Source organism: Populus alba, chromosome 4 (genome assembly GCF_005239225.2).
Source record: "Populus alba chromosome 4, ASM523922v2, whole genome shotgun sequence".
Lineage (NCBI taxonomy): Eukaryota > Viridiplantae > Streptophyta > Magnoliopsida > Malpighiales > Salicaceae > Populus > Populus alba.
The window spans coordinates 6,193,401-6,218,954 of NC_133287.1; the positions used below are offsets into that span (position 1 = coordinate 6,193,401).

Here is a 25,554-nt window from a genome sequence, read left to right on the forward strand (position 1 = left end):
TCTGTGGAGCTCCTTTTTTCAAGAGGGGAGTAATAATCATTATTATTATTATACAAACCAAGCAATAAAGTGGAACTAATTTGGGTTCCGCAGCCTCCTCTCCTCGTAGGGGGGAGGGTCCTACAAGTGATATTAACATAACGCGGTTTGTTGTCGTCAACGTAAAATAAAGGTACCCTACGATTGACCCCGAGTTGAATTCCACCATTACATAAGTGCTCCTCCTTTGTTTTTTCCCTCTTTTCTCCTTCTAGCAGTAACATACTACTCGACAACCCTACGATTGACCTTTTCTTTTTTTACCACCTTACCTCCTCCTCCTCCTTTCTTCTTCTTCTTCTTCTTTTTTTTTTTTTAAAAAAAAGTTCAATAAATAAAATATATATTCAAAATAGAATAACTAATATATATATATATATATATATATATATATAAAATATATATATATTTAAAATATTATTTTCAAGCATAAATTATTTAAAAAAAACAACCTTTATTCTAAAATAGTATTTTAAAGATAACACTTAGGGGCCGTTTGGTACTGCCGGTCCAAACGGCTTTTTGCACAATTTCAATTTTTTTTTTGTTAAAATTAAGTTCGGTTTGTACTTTCTAGATCGTTTTGATGTGCTGATATTAAAAAATTTTTAATTTAAAAAAAACATTATTGGCATATTTTTCGGCACGAAAAGCTATTTGAAAAATAACAGCTACCACACTTCCAAACACCCTCTTAAAATATTTAGTTTCCCAACATGACGTACTTGCTTTAACTAATTTAATTCTGAATGATATAGTTGGAAAGGTTGAATGAAAAAGAAGCTGCTACAAGGAAATTGATGGGTGGGAAAATCTTAAAACCAGTCATAAAAAGACAATCATAGAAAAAGAATGAGCTTGACAAATACTAAATAAAAAAGTATACAAAGGCGATATTTCACAATAAAGATAAACTCCTAAAGTCAAGCTAGTTGCAGTGGGCGTTCAAAAATCAACATAAGCAAATTCAGATCTGCGTGACGATTTTTTATTTTTTAAAAGAAAACACTTGCTGTATTCGCAATGTGGCCATGGTTTTACTATATGGACGTAATGGTTATACAATTATTATAGAGGGACACATACAATCTTAGCTTGGCAATCCTCACAAAAGATGAAACAAAAATGACTATGAAGTTCTCTTCCTCAGTGCAGAAGAACCCAGACAAGAACAGACTTTACAACCTTTTAAGCATATTTTGGGTAGTACAAATGTCTTTTTCCCTTAGATATGCCTTCCTCATATCAGTTCTAACTTTCATTTGCTTGGAGACACCAAGGCTGGCTGCTGCTCGGCTTCCTCAAGATGAGGGTATGGATTATTTTTTTTTTACCAATATTTGCTGTTTTCTTTGGTAGTAGATGATATTGTGATGTCAAGAGTTTCTTTGTGATATGATAAGAACACAGTAGAAGAACCTTTAGTTTTTATGACTGTAGTAGTAACTTGTATCTCTGTCAGATAGTATCTAGTGTCTCTATTGGGAGTTTATGGCGGAGGTCAACGACATTTCTCAATTACGAAACAGCCCAAGTATCCACTACTTGAGGTGAAGTTATGTTAACGGTTTCATGAAACATGGGTGCCTATAAAGATTCTGTCATCTGGGTTACAAGAGAAGTTCTGTCACATAAAACTTACAATTTCTGCTCCAATTATTAAGGTTTCTGCAGGTTATAGTTATTAGTGATACTCTGCTAGAAACTCCCTGTACATTTTGTTCTTAAGGATTCAAAATTAGATTTATCACGCAAGAATTACTAACTTTGGTTGTAAAACGGAAAAGAAAGAAGAAGATGATGAAGAAAAAGGTTGGCTAGTCTGTAGTCGTGAGTTCTATATATGCTGGAATCAATATCTTGAACTGATTTTTGTTTCAAAATGTGACCTTGCAACTATTGTTTGTTTGATCTAGTGGATGCTTTAAACCTAATTACCAAGAAGTTGGGCGCCAATGGCTGGAATTTCAATGCTGATTCTTGTGGAGAAAATCTCCCTCATGTCCAACTGATGGATCCTGACAAGAACGTTACCTGTGACTGCGAATTTGCGAACAATACCTGTCATATTACTTCCCTGTATGTTTTCTCTCTCTGAATTGAACTTTGAAAGAAATGCGAGGACTTTCAATCTCCACTGCTCCTTTATTATCTGTATAGAGATGTGAATTGCCCCAGCTCATACTAGGATTCCGACAGTGTTTACTATAATAAAAATCTATTAAATCTAGATAGATAAACATTTTTCATAAGAAATAGAATGTTGATGGTTAATTCATCTTAAAACAGGTGTAAATTTATTTTCTTTGTAATTAGTCCCTTGCAGATTTATTGTGTGTTTGTGGTGTTACTGGTTTCTATATATAGGTGCATGTCAATAAAGCTTCAATTTTGGATTTTGTTATCCTATGGATTTCAGGAAGTTCAAGCGTTTTAGCCTTGCAGGAGAACTTCCTCCTGAACTCGTTCAGCTTCCTTATCTTGAGAGCATGTAAGCATGTGTCTGAAAAGAATAAATTATGTTTGCCTTGGTTGTTCTTTCTGAGAGAACAACAGGGGATTCATGTAGCAGTTTCTTTTCTTATGCACTTTTCTTTGTGTTTCCTGATCATTTATGAAATAAGAAATGATTTATGAGAGTTTTAAACTCGTTTCAACTGGTTTGCCAGTGATCTTTCTTACAATGAACTTGGTGGGTCTATACCAAGTGAATGGGCTTCATTGCAGCTAAAAAAGATGTAAGCTTTTGGTTTCTTCGTATCTATCTCCGTTTTAAACAGGCAACATATTGGTTTAACTAAGCAGCATTAGTGCAGTGCTCTTCTAGCAAACCGGTTATCAGGGAACATTCCAAGGTATTTGGGGAGCTTTACCAGCCTTGCATACTTGTAAGTTTTCATATTCAGTCTTACTGGGTTTTTTCTTGACGCCATCTGATAAATTATATTTGAAAAAGTTGGCCTGGGTTATAGTTTCTTATGAATTTGTAGATTATATCTATAGTTGCTGAACAGCAAAATTTCCATTTTTTCTCTCATCATCAAACACCGATTTTTCTGTACATATGCTCAATGGAATTGTGATGTGCCAGTGTCTCCAATTACTTTTCCCTTCTGCATTTATGGAGATATGAGTTCGTTGGAGTATTTTGATACAAGGAATTTTACTAGCAGTTTCATTGAGTTTTTTAACAGGGACCTTGAATTAAATCAATTTTCTGGAATGATCCCGCGTGAGCTTGGGAAGTTAGTTAACCTTGAAACTTTGTAAGTAGTTTCATGGATGACTGTTTCTTTGCCTGTTCTTTGACTTTCATCTTGCCGCCGGAGTGTTTTTGGAGATTGATGTCAATTTCTCTTGCAGGATTCTATCCTCCAACAAATTGGATGGAAATTTGCCAAAGGAACTTGCTGAGCTGAAAAACCTGACTGATTTGTAAGCATTTCTGAGTGAAACCTCTATCACATTGTACATTATTTAATAGGAGTGAAGTGTAAATGATCTTCAATCCACAATGCAGTAGAATAAACGATAACAACTTCAATGGGAGTATACCAGATTTTGTACAGAACTGGAAGCAACTTAAAAGACTGTAAGATTTACATCTTTCCATTGATACTTTATTCCTTTTCAATGTTATGAATTGGGGTATATAGGAGGAAAGTTAACTTATTTTGAGGCTCTCAAAGTTCGTTGATTGATTTGATTAACTGATCTATTTCAGAGAATTGGTAGCTAGTGGACTGGAAGGACCCATTCCATCCTCCATCTCTGCTCTGAAAACATTAACAGACTTGTGAGTGAAATTTCTTGATTATTCAACTGCAAATAGTCAAATAATTTATGACGTTATTTTACTTAGTGAATACTGTATTATTGAAGGAAACTTTCACAATGGCATATTAAATTATTATTGTTTTGTAAGCGTGCTTGCCATTTTATGTGCAGGAGGATCACTGACATAAATTTCACAAATCAGTCATTTCCTGATCTTAGTAACATTGTAGGCCTCTCGCGGCTGTATGTTCACTTCTAATTCCCAGTTCTGTTTATGAGTGCATACAATTAGGTTACCATATGACCACCAGATCTGACATAGTCATTGTTGGACTTCCAGGTTGTTGAGGAATTGCAATATATCTGGAGAAATTCCTCCATACATCTGGGAAATGAGTGAACTGCGAGTTTTGTAAGCAATGCTATGATTACTAATTTTTTGATGAGTGTTCCATTATGTTTTTTAAAGTGTCTTTACCATAAATACATGCTTGAATAGTGAAGAACCTCCATGTCATGCATGAAAATGTCACAAACTAAGTATTCTTGCATGCTGAGTGGAACTCGGTGCTAATCAGTATGTGCAGGCTCATTACCTCAAGACAGAAAATAATTAAAACGTCTGTATATTTATGTGTCCAGCTAATTTATGCATGTCATAGAGCCAACTAAATCTTGGGGAATATGAATAGATGCATTCACGCCTCAAAAACTTCCCCAGGAACATTTGTGATTTGGACATGTGCAAACAGTTTTTTTTCATCTGACATATCAGAAAGGAAGCACTAGGCCTCGAATTCATATGCATTTCCATTCCTTGCAGGGATCTCAGTTTTAATAAGTTACATGGGAATCTTCCAAATGCTATAACCACAGAGACACTGGTATTCATGTAAGCAATGGAACCTCTAGATTATAGCATTTCATAGTATGTTACTTTGCAATGTCCATTATACTAACTACTCCTTGCTGTCTGGATCAGCTTTCTAAGTGGAAACCTCCTCACAGGAAATATACCAATGTTTAGGAAAGGAATGAGTGTGTATGTATTTTATCTCTTTGTCTCTAATACTTTAAAGATTCTTTTATTCATTGAGGAACTTATGCACATCCATCCTTGTAAAGCCACAAAGGTGAATGCACGTTTTGCGTGCATTTGGTTTCATTGAATTTGTCATGATATCAGACTACTATCTACAAATGGTGGTGTTAGAACACTAGTATCTATCCAATTGAAGCTGCTGTGCCACTATATTTTTTTGGAATGTCTGTCTCTATGTCTGTCTCTGTCTCTGTCTCTGTCTCTCTCTCTCTCTCTCTCTCTCTCTATATATATATATATATATATATATATATAAGCTCAAGAATTAGAACTTCTTTAATATGATTTGGCTTTCATTCAATGAAATTAAAAGCTTTCAAAGTAAGAAATGATAAAAATAGTAGTTAATTTCTTGGAATTTAAGAAGAAAAGATCGAAATTATAAGATCCCAAAGTGTTTTTTTTTTCTTTTATTAGAGAAAGGAATTCTATAGATGCTATTGTTAGAAAGCACTCTCTTTGATTGTCCAAATTCATATATCTTCATAATTATACATTAGAACCACAACATATTGACAAGAAGGTTCTGTTTTCTTTCTGCACGCAGAGATCTTTCCTATAATAATTTCTCACAGCAAAGCTCTGGGAAGCCTGCTTGTCAACAGGGAATGTAAGTACCTCTCTCTATCTCTCTCTCCCCCCATGTCTATGTGTGTGTGTGCGCGCTCTTGCAAGGGTTGAAAAACTCTCTGCTTCTTTATATTTCTCGTTCTTCACTGTCATATGGGAGATCTCAGTACTGCATTAACTATTATTCCATTTTTATTGTACTAGGGATGTAACTCTAAACTTGTTCCGAAGTTCTTCAATGGGAAAGGACATGTAAGTTCCATTTCCTGATTTCTTAAATTACTTACTCATAATATAAACTAGATTTCCTATGTACTTAAAAATTGGTATGACATCTCCTTGTGAAAATCTCTTCTCTTTTGTGCAAAGTTGACCATACATAATATCTCATATAATACTAATTCGTTTTTCGCTTCACTTAACTAGAGGAGGAGCATGCATGGATGATCTCACTTGTAATAAGTGTAAGTATGTTATTCTGAGATTTAATGTCAATTCATTATAGTGATCATATTTCCCTTTCATAAATTAGGCTTTAGCGGATTCCTTGATCAATTGCTTTTTTATAACACAATATAGTTATCCTCTGTGATTCAACTTAAACGTGCCATGATTGTTTTCATGGATCGTTCTCTCCATATGCATTGCAGCAGAAATATTAAATAAGATAGCTTTTTCAACAAGACTGGTGAATTAGTTTAAATCCGATAGTGTTGCAAATTTTTTCCATGTTATCGAGTGGAGGTTTCTTAATGTGAAATGGTGATGAATGTTAGAAGCATCGGCCCCGGGAAGCCGATCGATTGGTTCAATTAACAAGAGATGGCTAGTCTTTTAATATAAACTGTCTTAATGGAGCTTCATAAGCTTCTTTTAAGTTGTCCTTTTTCTCTTAGCAGACTGGCACTCTATGTACATTAATTGTGGAGGACAAAATGTTAAAACAAATGGCAGCACATTTGAAGGAGATGCAGCAGCTAGTAGCGGTGCTGCAATATTCTATCAGAGTGAGGATGAATGGGGAATTAGCAGCACCGGAGACTTTATGGACGACAATGATTTCCAAAACAGAGCTTATATTGAAAACATGTCATCATTAAATATCAATGAATTGTACCAAACAGCACGCGTTTCTCCAATTTCACTCACTTATTATCATCGTTGTTTGGAAAATGGGAATTACACTGTGAGTCTACACTTCGCTGAGATCAGATTAAAAAATGATAATACATATAACAGCCTTGGAAGACGATTATTTGATGTCTATATTCAGGTAATTAATTACATGATCTGTAGACTGTGAATAGGTTTGAATAACACAGTATCACAATTGAGAGTTGCAATATGTAGCTATTTGCATACTGATGCATTGATTTTGTGCCGTGTTGCTTCAAGAATTCATTTTAGAATGCTAATTTTCAAAAAGAAATAGCATTATTTAGTTCTTTGTGTAGTGGATGACTTGCTACTCACAATAAGATCATGGTTGTCTGTCTGTGTCCTGTCACCGCATAAGTCCAACAATTTCAAACTAGGTTGTTTCGCTGAGTTACTTTCCTTTGGTCTGATGTTTAGATGCAAGATATTTATTTCTGTCCAAATTAATGCAAATAAATTGTTTGTCTAACCAATGCAAATGAGGTGCTACTGCTTTGTTTTTGTTTTTCAGAATAATCTAGCTGAGAAGGATTTCAATATAGAAGTTGAAGCTGCAGGGGTTGCCAAGCCAGTCACAAAAACACACAATGCTTCTGTCACAAATAATATATTGGATATCCGCTTATATTGGGCTGGCAAAGGGACTACAAGAATTCCTGTTAGTGGAGTCTATGGCCCCCTCATATCAGCTATCTCTGTATATCCCAGTAAGAAGTTCTTGCCTTGGTATCTGCTCTTATGGCTAATGTTGTACATAGTTAGTAGTAGATGATCACATTCTCAAGAACCTCAGAAGTTCAAAAAAAGAACCTCAAGAGTTTGTGAGATGAATAGGCTAGCTTTCTTTTTCTGGTCAGTGAAAAATGTTCTCAAAGAGAAGCAATAACTTATGCTAGCCAGAATGCATGATGCTCTAGCGTGCCGTTCTAATTAATCAACAGCTGAGATAAATTTAGAGTTTTGAAGAGCATTAGGTTCTCCTGATTTAATCATTTTCAGATACTTTCATGAAAAGATATGAACGCTGATCTGTTTTTACAAGGAGAATAAAGCTTTTACTCAGCACATTTTCATAATTAATCAGCAGCTGAGATAGAACTAGAGTATTTCTTTCTCTTTTGCAAGCTTTACAGTTTTGTATTAGCCTACTTACTTACTTGGTGTTCTTTTTGGCAGACTTCAAACCACGTTTTTCGGGAGGGGGGAAGACAAGAACTGTACCAATAATTCTTGGAGTTGTAGGCTTTTGTCTCGTATTCTCAGCATTGGCTATCTTTTGGTGGAAATGCTATTTCAGAGTAAAGAAAAAAAGACAAAAAGGTTTGGGCTATTTCACACGAATATTTTTTGCTTTGCCTTGGATGATTGTTAGATGTTTATGTGTTGATTTGATTTAAAATTTGACATCATGGGGACTGCGGTCTTTGTTTTACGGCCAAAAAAGTTTTCTACAAATCAGACTTCTATACCGCAGCCTGTTTGTGTTCATTTCAAGATTCTTAGTCACTGTTCGAACAGTGTTAATCTAGTTTGGACTTCCTGCATCAAAACCAAGTGGATAATTTCCATATCAGTAAGTCTTAAGTGCTTAAAATTGAAAGAAGCAAAAGAGGAGAAAGATAGAACCAAGGAGCACAAGAAAAGAAGCTGAATAGGAGAAGAAAAGGAGCGGAAGAAGAGAGGAAAATTTAGGGGAAAAATTAAAATTCTGCAATTTTTTTCTCAACTCATTAAAGTTGTGTAACATGTAGAAAAATTACATCATTTGAATAGTAAAACCCTAAACAAAATCAAATGTAAGCTTAAAACCCTCTAAATAATAAAAGTTCAACAAGAAAACATAAATTAAAATCCAATAATAAAATTCAATAACATGCTATGTGCCTCATCTCCTAACCAAAGAGTGATGGTTGAGCTATTCTTCGTCGTTTTCGTTCATATATATATATATATAGTCCATGATGCCCATGTGGTGTCCTCACCAGCTCTCCTAGAGTAGGAGAAACTCAATCTTGTTGAGTATAGTTTAAAAGTTTTTTGGTAGCAGCAGTTTTTTCAAATAACTTTTTGATGCATGCCAATAATATTTTTGACATCAGTACATCGTATTAAATTTAATAAAAAAATTTGAATCAAGTTTGTTGTTTAAGTCGGCTTCGATAATGCTCACAGATCAAGTTGTTGTGAAGTCTTTGTAGCAATCCAAATATAAGTTTGAATTTGGTTGTCTTTTCTATGAACTAGGATTCTCTGAATCCAATATTAATATGTTTTTTTTATGCCAATGATAAAAAATAATAGGGTAAGAATCTTAAAAGAATCATTAGGGGTAAAAGTCTTTTTATATATAATAAGGTCATTTATGTTAAAAGTAGAATTAATATCAAAATTGATGCAGATTAATAACATAATTATCTGACTCAATCATTTATAATACTTTGAATGGTTTAGCACTGTTGACTTCCTATTTATTATTGATTTCTAAAAGACACTCTTAAGGTCTAATCTATATTATAAAATAATCTTCAACTTAAGTGCATCAAAATACTTATGTAAATTAGCTTGAAATTTGTGTTGTTTACTACTTACTTGAAATTTTATTTTTCATTTTAACATGTAAATTATGAACTCTACATACAAAAGACTTAGTTGACTCAAATATCCTGTAACATCAGGAGACATGGAAAGAAGATCTACAAGCTTTTTATGTTTGTAACTATAAATACTATATAACTGAAGGGTGTGGAGTGGAACAAACATATTTTTCAAAACCTAAATAGATATAGTTTGAACATAACCTAGTAACTTTGGATTATCTTCATCTTATCACGTGGAAGATGTAAAGGATTAAGGAGTTCAATATATCATTTACAACATATGAAATGTTGAACGTCAACATAGGATTAAGGAATAGGTAGTTTAAAAGTACTAATATTATAAGACTCTTCTAAGACCACACTTCTTTAAACATTTTCACTAAAAAGTTTCTTGAAACTTAATCTCGTTTCTCCATACTCATTTGGCTCATTGTACCATGTTATTTTTTTTTCCCATCCTCTTTATCTATGTCACTTAAAATTCTTGGGTCTTAGGTTTTACACTTGATTTCTATAATCTTTATATTTATCTACATTCATATATAATTAGATGACAAAGTGTTTAATGGTATAATTAATGGTAATATGATCAAAACTTTAACATTTAGCACATTGAACCTTTAAACTCGATCTAGACATTTTCTTGATGACTTTTTTGTTTTTATCTTTTTTAGAGGGTTTTGCGTATCTCTAAAACATGCTAACTAAGAGTTTTTTAAAATCAATTTCTGATCTACCCATGATTTATTTAAATTATGTTAATGTTCTTGTTAACGAATTTATATTGGAAAATAAGTTCCAAGAAAGTTTTAATGCGAAAAAGAAGGTTGGGTTCCAGCACTCGTATCAGAATTTGGTTTATCTAGTCTTCCCTTCCCTCCCCCAACATCTGAAGTGGTCGTGGCTTATGAGTTTGAGCTGGAAGACCAGGAAAGGCAGCACGCTTGGAGCCATATTCATGGGGTATTACTTAGGACGGACCTGAGACCTCGTCGGAATCGAAATCGAGCGAAGGAAAGGCCTTGGCTTGACTTCCTATGTCCATGGATTTCAGTTTTAATTTGACTTCAAATATGCTCGTTAACCATGTTTTAAACAAAATTTTCAACACTATAAATGTGGGTTTGTGGATGGTGGGTGGGGTTGTGGCGTTCTTGTAGGCAAATTCAGGTTTGAGAAGTTGTTGTCATGATGGATCTTTGGCGGCGTTGGTTGGTTTTATGTTACATGGCTAGGGCTTGGGACAAAATAAACATAAGGATTTGTTTGACTACGTTTTTTATTGGCAATTTGCACAAAATAAGCAAAGAAACACCAAAACTTTTAACAAAAGAACACGATTAATTTTGTTTCATTTGATGTTTAGTTGTAGGAAAAACTAAAAGCCTTGTTCTGATACCAAAGCAAAGCTGTCACAGAGAAAATTGAAAGAAGTTAGAGAGGAGAAAGATAAAGCCAGCAAGAAAAAGAAAATGAGTTGAAGAAAAAAAGAGGAGCTGAAGAAGAGACAGGGAGAGAAGTAGGGTGGAAACCAAAAGTCTTAACTTTTTTTCAGTTCATAAAAAAATGTTTAACATGTAGAAAAATTAAATATAAATAATAAAAATCTAAATAAAATCAAATTTGAACTTAAAACCCACAGCATAATAAAAATCTAATAAAAAACATAGATTAAATTCTAACAATAAAACTAAATAAAATTTGTGCTTGGCCAATTTTATTTTCAGATTGTTTAAAATTAATAATTCTTTTTATATTTTTAGATTATTTTAATATGATAATATCAAAAATAATTTTAAAAAAAATAATAAAAAAATATTATTTTGATGTGTAACACTTTAAACCACAATCACATTTCCAAACACTCTTATATGATTTCTTTTACCTACTATGTGCTAAGACTTGCTACGAGTATGATCTCTCAATCATAGCATATGATGCTTGTCTAATAGTTGTTCCTGGCACACGGCAAGCAAATCATGAGTTGATTATTCAAGCTCATTTGACTTGTCAATAAGGAAAACAAAATAGGGTCGCCTTTAGCATTGTTATAAAACAAACTTAAGGTTTTGGTACGAATTCATGAAGTTGTTCATCCGATTTCTGTTTTTGACAGGTCTTGAAGGAATAGAAATCCAAACTGTTTCTTTTACCTTAAAGCAAATTAAAGCTGCCACAGGCAATTTTGATCCGGCAAACAAAATTGGAGAAGGTGGATTTGGACCAGTTTACAAGGTATTCTCCAGGGATTTTCTATCTTTTATTTGTCATTATGAAGCCATGAATGTATATTTCTTCGAAGACTGTACTGAAGATAGTATATATTTCCATGACTGCTATGCAGGGCATGTTACCTGATGGTACTGTGATTGCTGTGAAGCAGCTCTCATCTAAGTCAAGTCAGGGAAATCGTGAGTTTTTGAACGAGATCGGTGTGATTTCATGTATGCAGCACCCACATCTTGTGAAACTTCATGGGTGTTGTATTGAAGGAGATCAACTGTTGTTAGTGTATGAATACATGGAAAACAACAGCCTTTCTCGTGCTTTGTTTGGTAAGTACAAATAATAGTGTCATATAAAATAAAAGAAAATTATGGAAATTGCACAGAGGCAAGTGATGTTTTAGTTTTCAGAAGCATTGTTTCCTTGGATGATTATGCACAGGTCCAGAAAATCAACTACATTTGGACTGGAAAACAAGGCAGAAGATATGCATCGGAATCGCCAAAGGCTTGTCTTTTTTACATGAAGAATCAAGACTCAAGATTGTTCATAGAGACATCAAAGTCACCAATGTTCTCCTTGATAAGGATCTCAATCCTAAAATATCTGATTTTGGATTGGCTAAACTAGACGAACGAGAAAAAACCTATATCAGCACCAGAGTTGCTGGAACTGTGTAAGTCACTTCTTTCTTGCATATTCTAATTTTGTTTGGCAAAAATGTGTTGTGATTTTTTAATTTTAACGAACAGTTCAACATAATTTTGATGTGCAGAGGATATATGGCACCGGAATATGCATTATGGGGTCGTTTGACATATAAAGCAGATGTTTACAGTTTTGGAATTGTGGCCCTGGAGATTGTGAGTGGGAAGCATAACAAGAGTTGTGGGCCAGATGATCAATTCTCTTGTCTTCTAGACTGGGTGAGTCACAGATATTAACATCTGCTCATTGTATTTCTTGAAGTTTCTTCTAGTGACCCACCTTAATTTTCTGGGGTTATCACAGATACTTATTGAACTCCTTAATTTATGGTTTTTGTTTTTGTTTTTGTTAATCCCTTTTAAGTACTTTCATTCTCTTTAAATATTCCACTCATTTAGAGACATCACATCTGATTTGAAGACCATTGAACAGAAAAATTTATCTCTAGTTAGGTCAATCAAATTCCTGTAAGATCATTAAGGACTGTAAAGGGAGTGTTTTTACAAGTTGATAAAATTCATAATGTAAAGGTCGAAGCTTAAATTTGCTAAGTGCAACATCAAATGTGCACATCTTTGCTGCTATAAACTAACGGGATTTGTCTGCATTTCAGGCCTGCCATTTAGAGCAAAATGGAAACCTGATGGAGCTAGTGGATCAGAAGCTGGGATCTGAATTCAACAAGGTAGAAGCAGAAAGGTTGATAAAAGTAGCTCTCTTGTGCGCTAATGCTTCACCATCACTAAGGCCAATCATGTCTGAAGTTGTTAGCATGATAGAAGGAACCAGGATCATACCTGATGTGATCCCTGAACCACATAGTGAAGATTTGAGGTTTAAGGCCATAAGAGGACAACACGAACGTATTAGAAGTAGTTTGAGAGGCAATCAGAACTCTAGTTCGATCTTAGATAGATTGGATAACAACAGTTCCCATGTGCACACAGATGATGATGATCCATATGAAACCGATGAAGAGTTGAATGCGAGGTTTGACACTAGGAGCAAACACTATAAACAGCCAGACAGCCGGAGTGAGGTTTCAACATTGTCGGAAACAGCCGTTTCCTCAACTTGTGTTCATGATCCTTTTGATATCAATATAAGCTCCTGACAATGTCCTTGCCTATGTTTATAGACATTCCTTAATGTACAGAAAATAGAAGATCTTGAGCCTATTAGGACCATCAAATTAATTTGTCTCCTGAATAAACAAGCAGTTATGAAGTGAAATAAAAATAAATTTCACTTCATAACTGCAGTGCAATCCCAAATGTGGCCTCGTTAATGTGTTTTTCCTTCTTCTTGGTGTCTGTTAATAATGAACCCCTTCTTTATTCATGCTCAGAAAGCCAATTGAGTAGATTCTTTCCTTTCATCTATATATTCCCCTCGCTTTGAAGTTGTTTTTATAATGTTAACAGGCTTATTTATCATCGATGAGCAAGTATGGATGCATGTCTCGAGATGCTTTTTCTTAAAAATATTTTCTACGCTCATTCTCCTGCCACTGCCAGCATGTGTTCTTGTAAGCCTGGAGAGATGATCAATAACAGGCAATGATGCCAAGTGCAAAACTTTCTGAATAATGGGATGCCATTTCTGGGCTGACGCGAGTGCTTCTTCATCCCATTTGCTTCTGCTGTGATTTAATGCTTAAAGTATGACAAAACACCTTCTATGTATCGTAGAAGGTAGGATTGTTGCTTCTTGCTACAAATGGTGAAACCCTAGTTTTCTTCATGTTGAAAAGAATTGAACAGAACTGACTTCGTTCGTTGGCGACTTGAAGTTTGTATGTTGTCTCAATTTCAATCTACTCCAACATCCTTACACTTTTAATCCAATCAGTTCCCACATATTTTATTTTTGTTGCAGTTTCCTTACCTGTCCATTTCTGTCAGGATTAATAACGAGAAAAAAAGTGTGTATATTTCATTTTTATTTTTTTGGAGTTTATGAAATGGCCCAATATCACTCCAAAAGTAAAGAAAAAACTAAACCATTTGAAATTAATAAAAAAATAATAAAACATTTCTTAGTAAAATAAATAGGATATAAGACTTGAGAAAAATTAATGAAGTATAAACTAAAAAAAGAGAGAGTTTTATTTACCCCTCTTCATAAAGCATTATTCATTGAAATAATTTTTTGTTTTTTTTTTTTCAATTAATTTTTTTTGTTTAGTTTAGTTCTTTAATATTATTATTTTTATTTAGTTATCATACTCTTATGATACAAATTCCAGATTTAACAAGTTAACGTGTTTTGACATTTTAACACTTGTTATATTGGTCTCATTACTTGGATCACGAGTCTTTCAACATTGACTTAGGCTCCATGATTTGTTTTTCATTAGGTTATCATAGTCTTATGACTCGGTAATGATGTTTATTAGTTAACTTGGGTTACCTTAACTTAAATTTTATGTCATTTTTTAATTTTTATCATTTAACATTAGATTCGATAGAAACGATTGAAAATTGAATTTTATAATTTGTTTTGACTTTCTCTTTATAGGATTATCTTAGTCTCAAGACCAAAGTTACAGATTTGATATGTTAACTTGAGTTAAATTAGGTCATTGGTTTTTTTTTTTTTTTTTCTAAAAAGTTATTTCAGTTTAATGACCTCGATCATGAATTTTGCGAATTGATCCAAGTTGTTTTTTATGTATTTTTTAATTAATTTTTTTAATTTTATTTTTTAATATTTAACTAATTAAAAATTAAAAATTTTAATTTATTTTGTTTTGCGAGTTATCTTTTCACATACCCATGTTATTAGTAATATAATTGTTTCGCCATCCCCTTTGAGAGGAGACATTCCTTTCAAAATCAAGGGGCGAACGCTTTGTGTTTTATAAAAATATTTAACAGAAAAATAGGGCTTGTCCGGTATTTAGTCATGAACTTGGGCTGGGCTGACGTTAAGCATTTAGGGCTCAATCCAATCTAACAGCGAGAAGGAAACTAGGGTTTTAAACGCTCCCTCGTATGCTATTTCTGCAAAGCTTAAAACGAGGGAAAGAAAGGAAGGAGGAAACCTTATTGGTGGCCGGCGGCTTCTCTCCCAAGCACATAAAAAATGGTTACTTTCAGGGTATGTATGTGACCTTAATTTTCTTTTTCTTTTTTTAATTATTCATTAATACATCTAAAGATGTTTGATTGATTGTGGAGTGAAACAGTTTCACCAGTACCAAGTGGTCGGGAGAGCACTTCCAACAGAGAGTGATGAGCATCCTAAGATCTACCGGATGAAGCTTTGGGCCACTAATGAGGTCCGTGCCAAATCCAAGTTTTGGTATGTATCTATTTTCACTTCTCACTTCTCACTTCTCACTTCTCTCTCAACTATTTTTCTTTGCTAGTTTTTTTATTATTTGCTAAGTCCGTTTGCTGATTATAGGTACTTCTTGAGGAAGCTTAAGAAAGTCAAGAAGAGCAATGGACAGGTTCTGGCAATCAATGAGGTATGAGAGCTGATTTGGGATTTTTGTTAGGATTTTCTTTGTTTTTTGCATTGTTTTATTGTTTAATTGCCTGATTTAAAATGATGGTATTGACAAATGAAGTGGTGGTGAGTGGTGACTGTTGCTTCTTTTGTAATGCATGTGGACTTGCGGTGTTGAGTTGCCCATCATTAGGCTTTCTTGAAACAAAGAATGATTTGGTGAAAAGGGATGGCTGTTTTTGTTCATTGTTTGTAAATGATTCTTTGAATGATAAAAGGGGCTGCAGCCTCAGTCTACAATCATGGGCATGCAAAAGAGCATTATTATATACAATGAAAAAAATGACTGTTTTGAGATCACATGGCAGAGTCTTATGGATTATACCACATTGTCATTCTAGTCAATGCTTTAGTAACCACCAGTAGGATGGTTACATGATTCCTTTAGTGATATAAATTAGGACGTTGGCTGTGGAGGCTCATTTGATGATGGTTGGTTAAAAAAACAGAGAGAATTTGTACAAGTGTTGATACCACTAGTATTCCACTTTGTAGACTTGGAATTAACAACCATGTGAATCTAGATTCTGCAAATTTATAGTGACCCTTGCATATCTTCTTTACGCGGTTATGAGTCTCTGATTTTGTCAAATTTTTATATAGGCATGCCCGTGGGCATGTTGGTTGGTTCAGTTTATTAGTTATGACAGTCAGATTTGTGGCTTCTAGGCCTTGCTGTCTCTCTCAATGTTTTCTCATATTTGAAAATGGGGGTTTGATCTAAAGTTGAATCTAAGTTAAAAAGGGTATGAAACAGCCCTGTACATGCTTAGCACAGTTCAAGGCTAATATGATGGATGTCCAGGTTAACTCCTTAGAACTATGCCAAGGCTTTCAATGAAGAGTTTAGATGAAGTTGCACTAACGAAATTCTTTGAACTTGTAAGAAATTAGACTAAAGTTTAGTAACAATTTGCTTGGCTTAACTTGTAACTGAGCATTTTTTTCTGTCTATTGTCATGCTTTGTGGCTTGAAATACCTGCATTTTTCTTGTGTTGTGTGGATCCCACCAACTTGTAAAAAAGTATTGATTGGCCACATCAACTCAATAGTGCATTGATTCAAGTGGGTGTATGAAAATAAGCATTTTTTTTTGTTTCTTCAACTACTAATATTAGTGTGTTAGAACCTAAATGATAAACCTAAGTTTTACAAGTACCGTTGATGTGTAAAGCCTATGAAAGGATAACTTGGACAGATTAATTTTACTTGTGTTTGTTATCTCCTACATAAGTGCATTTAGATGATCCTGATTTTGATGTTACATTGATGAATATTTTAGAGCTCTTTTGCTTGATGCTTGTGTGGGCCAAATTTCCCTTTAATTAAGATGAGGATAATGTTGAACTGAAGAGAGAGTTAAGCTGGTAAAATCCTTTTAACAGGAAATGGGCTTCTGTGTTACCCATCCATTCCAATGATGTTAGCAGCTTGGAATTATAATTCCTCATCTCTGATTTAGACGCGTCCTTTTTAGCACCATTTGTGGTATTTGTAAATGAATTGCCTGGTGTAAGGACAGTTGCACTGGCTTTTCTGTAATTTTGTTGCACCTTAGTGTTGCAAGCATCTTCAAATAATTATTTTCTGATTGTAGATTTTTGAGAAGAATCCTACCAAGATCAAGAATTATGGAATATGGCTGCGATACCAGAGCCGAACTGGTTATCACAACATGTACAAGGAATACCGCGACACAACTCTTAATGGCGCTGTTGAACAAATGTACACTGAGATGGCATCTCGCCACAGGGTGAGGTTTCCATGCATCCAAATCATTAAGACAGCTACCATCCCAGCCAAGCTTTGCAAGAGAGAAAGTACCAAGCAGTTTCACAACTCCAAAATCAAATTTCCATTGGTGTTCAAGAAGGTTAGACCCCCATCCAGGAAGCTCAAGACAACATACAAGGCTTCCAGGCCCAACCTGTTTATGTGACGTGGTTCGTCATTTTGCTGGTTCCTCAATATGTCAACTTGTTAGATTGAATAGTTTGTTGAACTAGAGCCAATTGGACATGATCTCTTTTTTGAACTTGTTACTTCTGGAGATAAATCTGCATTTGTTGTTCACTCTTTCAAGTTTTGAATATCATGTGGTTTGTTAAGTTGCCTATGCGTTTTGAGGTTGCTTATTTAATGTCATGATGAAGCCTTTTTGGGGGCGTTATGTTGGCATTGCCGTGGAATTGCTAGATAGTGGTGCTTTCCCAACTCAGGAAAAGTGCTTCTTGTAGCTCCTTGAATGAACCTGGAGCACTTCCGAAGGTCATTTTTATTTTCAAATATGGTGCAGGGGAAAGAAAAACCTAACTAAAGCATAAAACATAAAATCATAATTCTGTGGTAGAAATGTGATGCAAACACTTGTAGAGGCATGGTAAACATTTCTCTGTAACATGGGAGGTGCTAAAAGTTTTGAGTTGTTCGGCAATGGCCAGGTTTAAACCGTTTTCTCAGTTCAAATTCTTGGGGGAGGAATGCACTTGTGGATAAAAGGGAGTGCTTACCTGAACCGGAACCTCATCTCATGGCGTCATGACATGGATTTGATGAATTGTTCTGTCCATTTATACGAAATATCATATACACAAGATTTCTCAATACACGCACGCGCGCGCACACACAAGAGTACTCTCTCACATTTATGTCTCTGTAACTTGCGCTCTCATATTTGCTTTTGCAACAAAACAATTCGAGCAGCAATCAAATTGATTAGAAAAGTTCCCTAAATTGATAGATAATAATATATGCAATAAAGTTTAGAGATTAGTCATGAATGGTGGCTAATGCCATAACAAATTAATTCGCCATCATTAATAGCTAGAAACTAGATAATTGGCATGTATTATGTTATAGGAATGATCAATTTTTTAAAACGTAAAAGAAATATTTAAATATTTCTAACATGTTTTTCAATAAAAAAAATAATAAACTTAAAATATAATGCATATTAAATGACAACTTTTTAAATATTGATATGCTAAATGCTGAATGCTATTTATTACAAAAATAATATTGAAAAAAATTACAAAACTACAGATAAAGAAAAATATTTAATGTTAAAATCAAGAAAAAAAAAATCAAAATAAGACCGATATATAACCTAACATAAAGAAAAATGATAAAATTTATGAAACACAATTACCAAAACAATTTAATATTAAAAGATAAAATTAAAAAAATAAAAATAAAATTGAGTTGTTAAAAGATAAAATTTTTTTTTTAAAAAAATAGTATTCCAATTAATAATGCTTTATTTACATGGCTTTGAGTGATTTCAAATCCCCTTTAGTGTTTTGTTAATAATAATAATAATAATGTTTGAAAAGTAATGTTTGTTCCAAAGTAAGGAGGAAATTGAGAATTGTAGGGAGAAAAGAAGATGGGATAGTTGTCTTCCATCCCAGAAATAACCAGGAAGGAACAACCCACCCCACTAATCAAAGCTTTCGCTATCACCTCTGCAAACGTTTGACCTTAAGTCCAAAAGCAAAAGAGCTTGCTTGACTTGTAAGTAGTTAGTGTAATCTAAGGCTGCATTTCACATTATTCTTCCTCTTGCCTAACTTTGGTCAGAGTAGTTAGCTGCTTGCTTGTAAGTACAAAACAACGTGATCAATGCTTTCTTAAACCGAAGACAAGTAAAACAAGAAACGTGAATGAATGGGCTATCAAATGTATTATTATTATTATTATAGATTACACTAAATGATGTGGATGAATACGGTATATTTGCGCTCTTTATCCACTCATTGAAACACTGCCAACTTCTTGTTTATTTTCTAACAACTCATTTTGGTTCTTTAATTTTTTCAGGCGATTTGATCATAATTAAATTCTAATTGCTTTTGATTTTTTAGTAATTACAAATTAAAATAAAAGGAATTTAAAAAGACATTAAAGAATTTTTGGGTTGGTTTGTAGTAGTCATTTTAAGTTTTAGTGAGCAAATAATAAAAACTATAAACGATGTTTTTTAATATTTTAACGTTTTTGAGTTGAAATGACTTAAAAATATATATTTTTTTAGGAAACAAAAACACTAACCCTATTTTCTAACCATTACAGTGGTGATTAAAATTTTATTTTGCATGGCACGTCATCTGCTTAGAGCGGATGATATGTAGCTAGCACTTTTTTTTTTTAGAACGCTCTTTTTAAAAAAAAATTATAAAACCAAGCCCAGCTTAGGTATGGGCTTAAAGTCCCACTTACATGTTTAAGCTCTTCATTATAGTGGCCTAGACATGTTAGGCCATAGGCTTACGGAAGTCTTAAGTTTTTTTTTTTTTTTATTTTTTAAATCAAAATATAAATTTCAAGAAAAAAATATTGAACTATGGTTAAGTTAATGAACTGGATCACAAGTTTGACGAGTTAAGGCATAACACCTGAGTATTATTTTTTTTTCTAATATTTTTTTTTAATTGATATAATTTTTTAAAATAATTTTTAAATTCATATTTCAATTAATATTCTCATCTGTTCCCCCCCCCACTTATTTCACCTTTTATTATATATATATATATATTTATATATACTTATTTGTTAATAGTGTCACGAGCATTTAATTTTTTGAAAAGATTATCCAATTCATCTATTTTTTTTTTTTTTTATCTTTCGTGTAGATGAAATTTATTTTTTAAAATAAAAAATATTTATTTTTAAGATTAATATTTCTAATATGTGCAATCTTGAAAAATATTTTTTTTTCCTTTTATTTTATTCAATTAATTTAATATGTATATATATAAGTATTATTGTTTGATTGAAAAAAATAAGTTTAATAAATAAATTCAACAAACATAATTGGATAAATTTCTCATCTTGCAAGATTAAATATCTTGATTTATATATATCTCTCAATTTTTTTTAGTTTTATTTTTAGTTATCGCTAATACTAAAACATGCAATCTTTTTTATTGTAGACAAAGCTTTGTATACACGCACTCATAAATTATTGTTCTCTTACTGTATATTTTAAATTTTTTTAGTTTTAGTCCTCAAACATTTATTTTTGGTGATTTAACCCTAAATTGAACATTAATTAATTATGATTTCTTAGGTGAAGGAAACATAGAGTGATGGAGGATCTAAATGACAAAGGTAGCCAAAATGGTGATATGTCCAAAGTTTTTTTTTTTAAAAAGTACTCTTTGGTCCTTAAGCTTTACAAATAATATAATTTAGATCCTTTTGAACATCTAAGATTCAATTTTGGTCATAAACTTTATTTTCCTTATATTTTAGTCACATAGTTAGAGAGAGGAGAGAGAACTTGCTTAAATTCTACATTATAGAGAGAAAATTGACATTTACAATGTTTTTAGTCATCAAAATTATCTTGGTATCAATGAGTTGCTTTTCAGTGAGATGGATTTTACTTAGGTGTTTTTAAGCATTAGAAATGCCTTAATAAATAAATTCTAAACTTAGAAAGAGTTTTTGTTTTGGGTCTATTTCAGTTTTCTTCTTATGTTTTTTTTTATGGATATTTATGGGTTTATCAAGGTATTTAGGGTCTTTTCTAGGTGTTTTGAGTTTTTTTTTTTTTAAAAAAAAAAACATATTCAAAATTGGATTTCTAAGCAAACAAACCAAGAACCCTGATTTTTCATCTACTAAAATTTTATGGCTATTATTTTCAAGTACATCGCAAAACAAGAATTGGTGTGAAAAGCTAACCTACTCTTTAAACTACCCAAATACCATCTTTATTTTTTGTTTCTAAAACCATACTGCAATATTTCAAGCTTTAAGTTCTAGGTCTTGGTTGGAAAATTAGTTTTTGAATGACATGGATTGATTCAAGCTAACAACTCAGACCTATAACTTGAAATTTGGATCTAGTCACATGAACATTTGGAAGAATAATGCCAGGTGTATTAGTATGTCTAAATGGACCTACTAACTATTTATAAAGTCTATACTTGCTTTAAAGTCCAAATAGTATCCACTTTTTAAATTAGTTTTTGTAAAAACACAAGAATCATGCTATTCATCTAACATATCATCAAGTTTGAAAATGGCTTTACCAACATTTTACCATAATATTATTGATAGCATGTAAATCAACACCCATCCTCCAAGTTCCATCATTTTTAGACACAAGCAACACCTAAACAACATATGAACTTATGCTTTGTCTTATGTATCCTTTTGACATTAACTTCTCTACTTGCCTTTGAAGTCCCTTTGTCTCATCAAGGATTATTTTGGTAAGTTAGTAAGATAAGAATAAATCTCCAGGTACTAGATCGTTTTGATGTTTAATTCTCCTTATCGATAGCAAACCACTAGGAATATCTTTGAGAATACATCTTTAAATTCTTGTAACAAATAAACATATAACACTAGGAAGTTAATGATCAAGTTTGTTAGTGTTAAAATAAGCTTTTTGTATAAAAGTACAATCATCAACTTGTTAGAATAAAAAAAAAAAACACTTTTGATCTCACTTTTTTTTTTTATATAAAACTTGTATGTTTCTTTATTTTTTTTCTTATGCCTCACCTTATTTTCTTTCCCCTTTAAGCTCACAGCCTCACCAACATTTTCACTCCCTTTTGTCCTTTCCTTGATTTTCAGTCCCCTTAGCCTCACTTTCCTTTTTTTAATTTCAATGGGTCTTCGTATACCTATTTTGAAGAAAATAAATGAATCATATGCATATGAATCACATAACACAAAACCTCATCAGAATACTTCCCAATTGAAAAATGACATAAAAACCTATTTTGTAACCTTTATTTCACCATATTCATTCAATCATTAAAGCCTATAAGGTCTATGATATTTAATAGTATTTAAATTCAATCTTCTAACAATTGTAGTACTAGAATTTTATTAGTACAACTCTCACTATCAATAATCATACTACATACATGTTATTAATATGATATCTTGTATGAAAGATATTATCTCTTTGCTACTCCAAATCATCTTTCTTAATCTTAATATTTAATGCACGCTAAATAACAAACAATTCCCTCTCAACCAGATACTCCACATCTCATCACTAATTCCTTAAGTGATGACATCTCATCATTATTATTGTCACTTTAGATTCAATCTCATCGTGATCCTTTAAAATCATAACTCTTTTATTTAGACATTGAGAAACTATATGTTCAACCTCTAAACACCTAAAACAATTAATATCATTATTATGAGGAGGTTGAGTATTAAATTTACCTTTAAAATCAATATCGATCTCTTTCTTTGTCTTAGATGATCTGGCCTTAGCACCCATAATTGGCTTAGCTTAAGCAACCATATCTCTCTTATAATTCAACCTCCATGATGAAAAATAACTTGAATTACCTACTTATCATATACTTCTCTAACATTTCAGTTGCCTTTCCACTTTCGTAGCCATGTGAACCATATCCTTTAATTCAATATATTATTGTAATTTAATAATATTGGCAGCAATTCAATCTATTAAAAACTTTTGCAATTATCACTTCTCTATCTTCCACTACATTAGCTCTAATCGTGGCAATCTCCATCTTCTTACGATAATCTTCTACACTCTTAGAACCCTAAGTTAGACTTTGCAACCTCTAATATAACTCATGGTAATAGTGTTTTGTAACAAAACTCTTCCTCGTAATTATTTTCATCTCCTCCCAACTATGGGTCTTTTATGTTTTCTCCTTCTACTTAAACAAGCTGATCTCACTAAATTATAACATAATCAATAGATTTAATGATGAGTTTTACCTTCTTCTTCCACTCTAAATAAGCTTCAAGATCGTTTTTATCTTGCAACACTGGAATTTTCATTTTAATACTCTCCAAGTTTCTATCTAAACCATTATAATACCTAAAATCTTGAATTTGACCCCAAAAATTGAATTGATTACCTTGATAAAATCCATTAACTTTTCAGTTTCCAGGCAACTAAAATCTATCCTCTTAGGCTAAATGAAGCATAGTCATAATCAACTTTTTCCCATTCATTTTCATCAACAAACTTCATATATAGATGGTGCAGCTCGCCTTTTTGGCCTTCTAACATCCTGACTTTTTTGAATCGACACCTCTTATAACTAGCAATTATAGCCTCTTATCATTCCATTTGGTCTTGCACTTCACCAAACCTTGTATTCATCATTTCAAACTACTGTTGCATGACTTATAACAAAAAAATATGATTTCAAGGTGATGCTTGGTCTTCAAAAGACATCGTTAAAATTTTAAAAACATGTTAGTAATAAGAAAAAAATGTCCTCACAGACTCCCTCATGTGTTTACGCTCTAATAGATGTCAAATCTCGTGTTTGATCACTCAAATATGTCTTTTTCATGATAATATGATCATCTTTTCTACTTTGCCTCTTGTTCTCACCCTTTTTAGCTATTTAAAGAATTTTAATCTTATACAACCAAATAAAAACAACTTACTAATAAAATCCCTTAGTATTGAGCTTAGTAATACAATCAAAAAGCAAGAAAATAACTACAAACTACAAAGAAAATGAATTACAAACATGAAAACACTAAAGATTACAAATTAGATACAAACATGATACGAAGATGTAAAAACAAAAGCATAAACATTAAAACTAATGTAATATGACTCATTTAACCCAAAACTATATTCAAAATACTAATATGACCAAATATAACAATAACAAATAAAGAAAAATTGTGTTGACATAAACTGACTCAATATGATTTGTTTTGTTATTTTAGAATTATTCAAACCTTAGTACGTGTCCCAATAACCCTAAAATCAAGATTTGAAATTGAGAAACCAAAAACCTAAAGAATATCATATTATAAGTGTATATCTCTTACTTTCCGAATTCAATCTTTTATAATTTAAAGCCCACGACATAATTTTTTTTATTTCACTTCTTTTTATTTATATATACATTAGTGGCTTTATTTTGATAGTAATGAAATCCAAAGACTTTTTTTATTTAAAAAAACCTATGTTGCAATTTTAGAATTGAAGAAAAAACACTAAAACAACGTGAAAACTTAAAGATAAAGAGATATAATTTAATTTTAGAGTCTTGCTTTATTAAAATTGATACGAGCCCAAATGATAATAACCTTTGAACCCACATACAAGAAAAAAACAACTCAAGAAAGCTAAAATTAAATTTAAGAATAGTAAAAACTCAACACAATGATTATTTATAATAGGTAAACATTCCTAAAAACAGCTGAAAAAAAAAATAAAAGAATACTAATCTAAATAGAAAAAAGAATCCTAATCATTTAGAAAAATAATGTAAATCTTGTAAAACAATAGCTTATATCTAATAGCTATAATACTTTAATTCTATATAAAAAGGCTTTAGAAACTTTTGGAAAAATCTCATCTTTCAATTCAATGACTAGATAAAAAAAATATGCTTGTTAGTGTTAAATTATGCATTATAAAAAATACAGCCCAAAACCAAGTTAAAACTTGTATAACTCTTGCCTAAATCGCATTAATTAAAATATGATCATTCCTTTGTTGAAGTGTAAATTGACTTGGCCCCGCCGCCCCCCTCCCCCCTCCACACAAACACACACACACACACACACACACACACACACACACACACACACATTATATATATATATATATATATATATATATATGCAATTGTTAAATAAAAAGTAAAAGGATCAAATATGAATGGACAAAAAAAAGTTGGTTTGTTAAATGAGAAGTAAAAGGATTTAATTAAAAAAAGTAATTGAATAAAAAAATATAATAATTAAAAAACGATCTGAATGAAAAAATAAAAAGAAAGTTGAGGTGATATTAAATAGTGTTTTTACTTATATATAAACAGTTAATTATTAAAAGAATTATGGCAATTTAAGTTGTTTGGAAACCAAACTCGAAA

At 32.3% G+C, this 25,554-nt stretch overlaps 2 protein-coding genes across 3 annotated transcripts; both read left to right on the forward strand.

The window, feature by feature from the left end:
- The first annotated feature begins 880 nt into the window (after positions 1–880).
- LOC118030371 (probable LRR receptor-like serine/threonine-protein kinase RFK1) lies at positions 881–13,555 on the forward strand. 2 transcript variants are annotated; one of them, XM_035034449.2, is made up of 24 exons: positions 882–1,351; positions 1,956–2,118; positions 2,459–2,530; positions 2,709–2,777; positions 2,856–2,927; positions 3,234–3,305; positions 3,403–3,474; positions 3,560–3,631; positions 3,764–3,835; positions 3,988–4,059; positions 4,157–4,228; positions 4,640–4,708; positions 4,799–4,858; positions 5,466–5,528; positions 5,693–5,740; positions 5,915–5,952; positions 6,388–6,761; positions 7,158–7,353; positions 7,823–7,966; positions 11,360–11,478; positions 11,588–11,798; positions 11,911–12,145; positions 12,245–12,395; positions 12,791–13,555. In XM_035034449.2, the coding sequence occupies exons 1-24, from the start codon at positions 1,165–1,167 to the stop codon at positions 13,289–13,291; spliced, it is 3,204 nt and encodes a 1,067-aa protein (XP_034890340.1). In that variant the 5' UTR covers positions 882–1,164; the 3' UTR covers positions 13,292–13,555. The 2 variants fall into 2 exon arrangements, with proteins under 2 accessions (XP_073264684.1, XP_034890340.1); XM_073408583.1 differs by lacking the exon at positions 3,234–3,305 and having other exon boundaries at positions 881–1,351.
- A 1,565-nt stretch (positions 13,556–15,120) lies between these two features.
- LOC118030375 (large ribosomal subunit protein eL20) lies at positions 15,121–17,802 on the forward strand. The gene is made up of 4 exons (XM_035034455.2): positions 15,121–15,279; positions 15,368–15,483; positions 15,589–15,652; positions 17,292–17,802. The coding sequence occupies exons 1-4, from the start codon at positions 15,265–15,267 to the stop codon at positions 17,631–17,633; spliced, it is 537 nt and encodes a 178-aa protein (XP_034890346.1). The 5' UTR covers positions 15,121–15,264; the 3' UTR covers positions 17,634–17,802.
- Positions 17,803–25,554: the final 7,752 nt, after the last annotated feature.

Coding starts and splice junctions, on each gene's coding strand:
- LOC118030371 (XM_035034449.2), top strand. CDS start 1,165: ATGACTATGAAGTTCTCTTCCTCAGTGCAGAAGAACCCAGACAAGAAC. Junction 3,306..3,402: donor TTAGTTAACCTTGAAACTTT/GTAAGTAGTTTC, acceptor TTTCTCTTGCAG/GATTCTATCCTCCAACAAAT. Junction 12,396..12,790: donor TCTCTTGTCTTCTAGACTGG/GTGAGTCACAGA, acceptor TCTGCATTTCAG/GCCTGCCATTTAGAGCAAAA.
- LOC118030375 (XM_035034455.2), top strand. Junction 15,484..15,588: donor CGTGCCAAATCCAAGTTTTG/GTATGTATCTAT, acceptor TGCTGATTATAG/GTACTTCTTGAGGAAGCTTA. Junction 15,653..17,291: donor AGGTTCTGGCAATCAATGAG/GTATGAGAGCTG, acceptor TTCTGATTGTAG/ATTTTTGAGAAGAATCCTAC.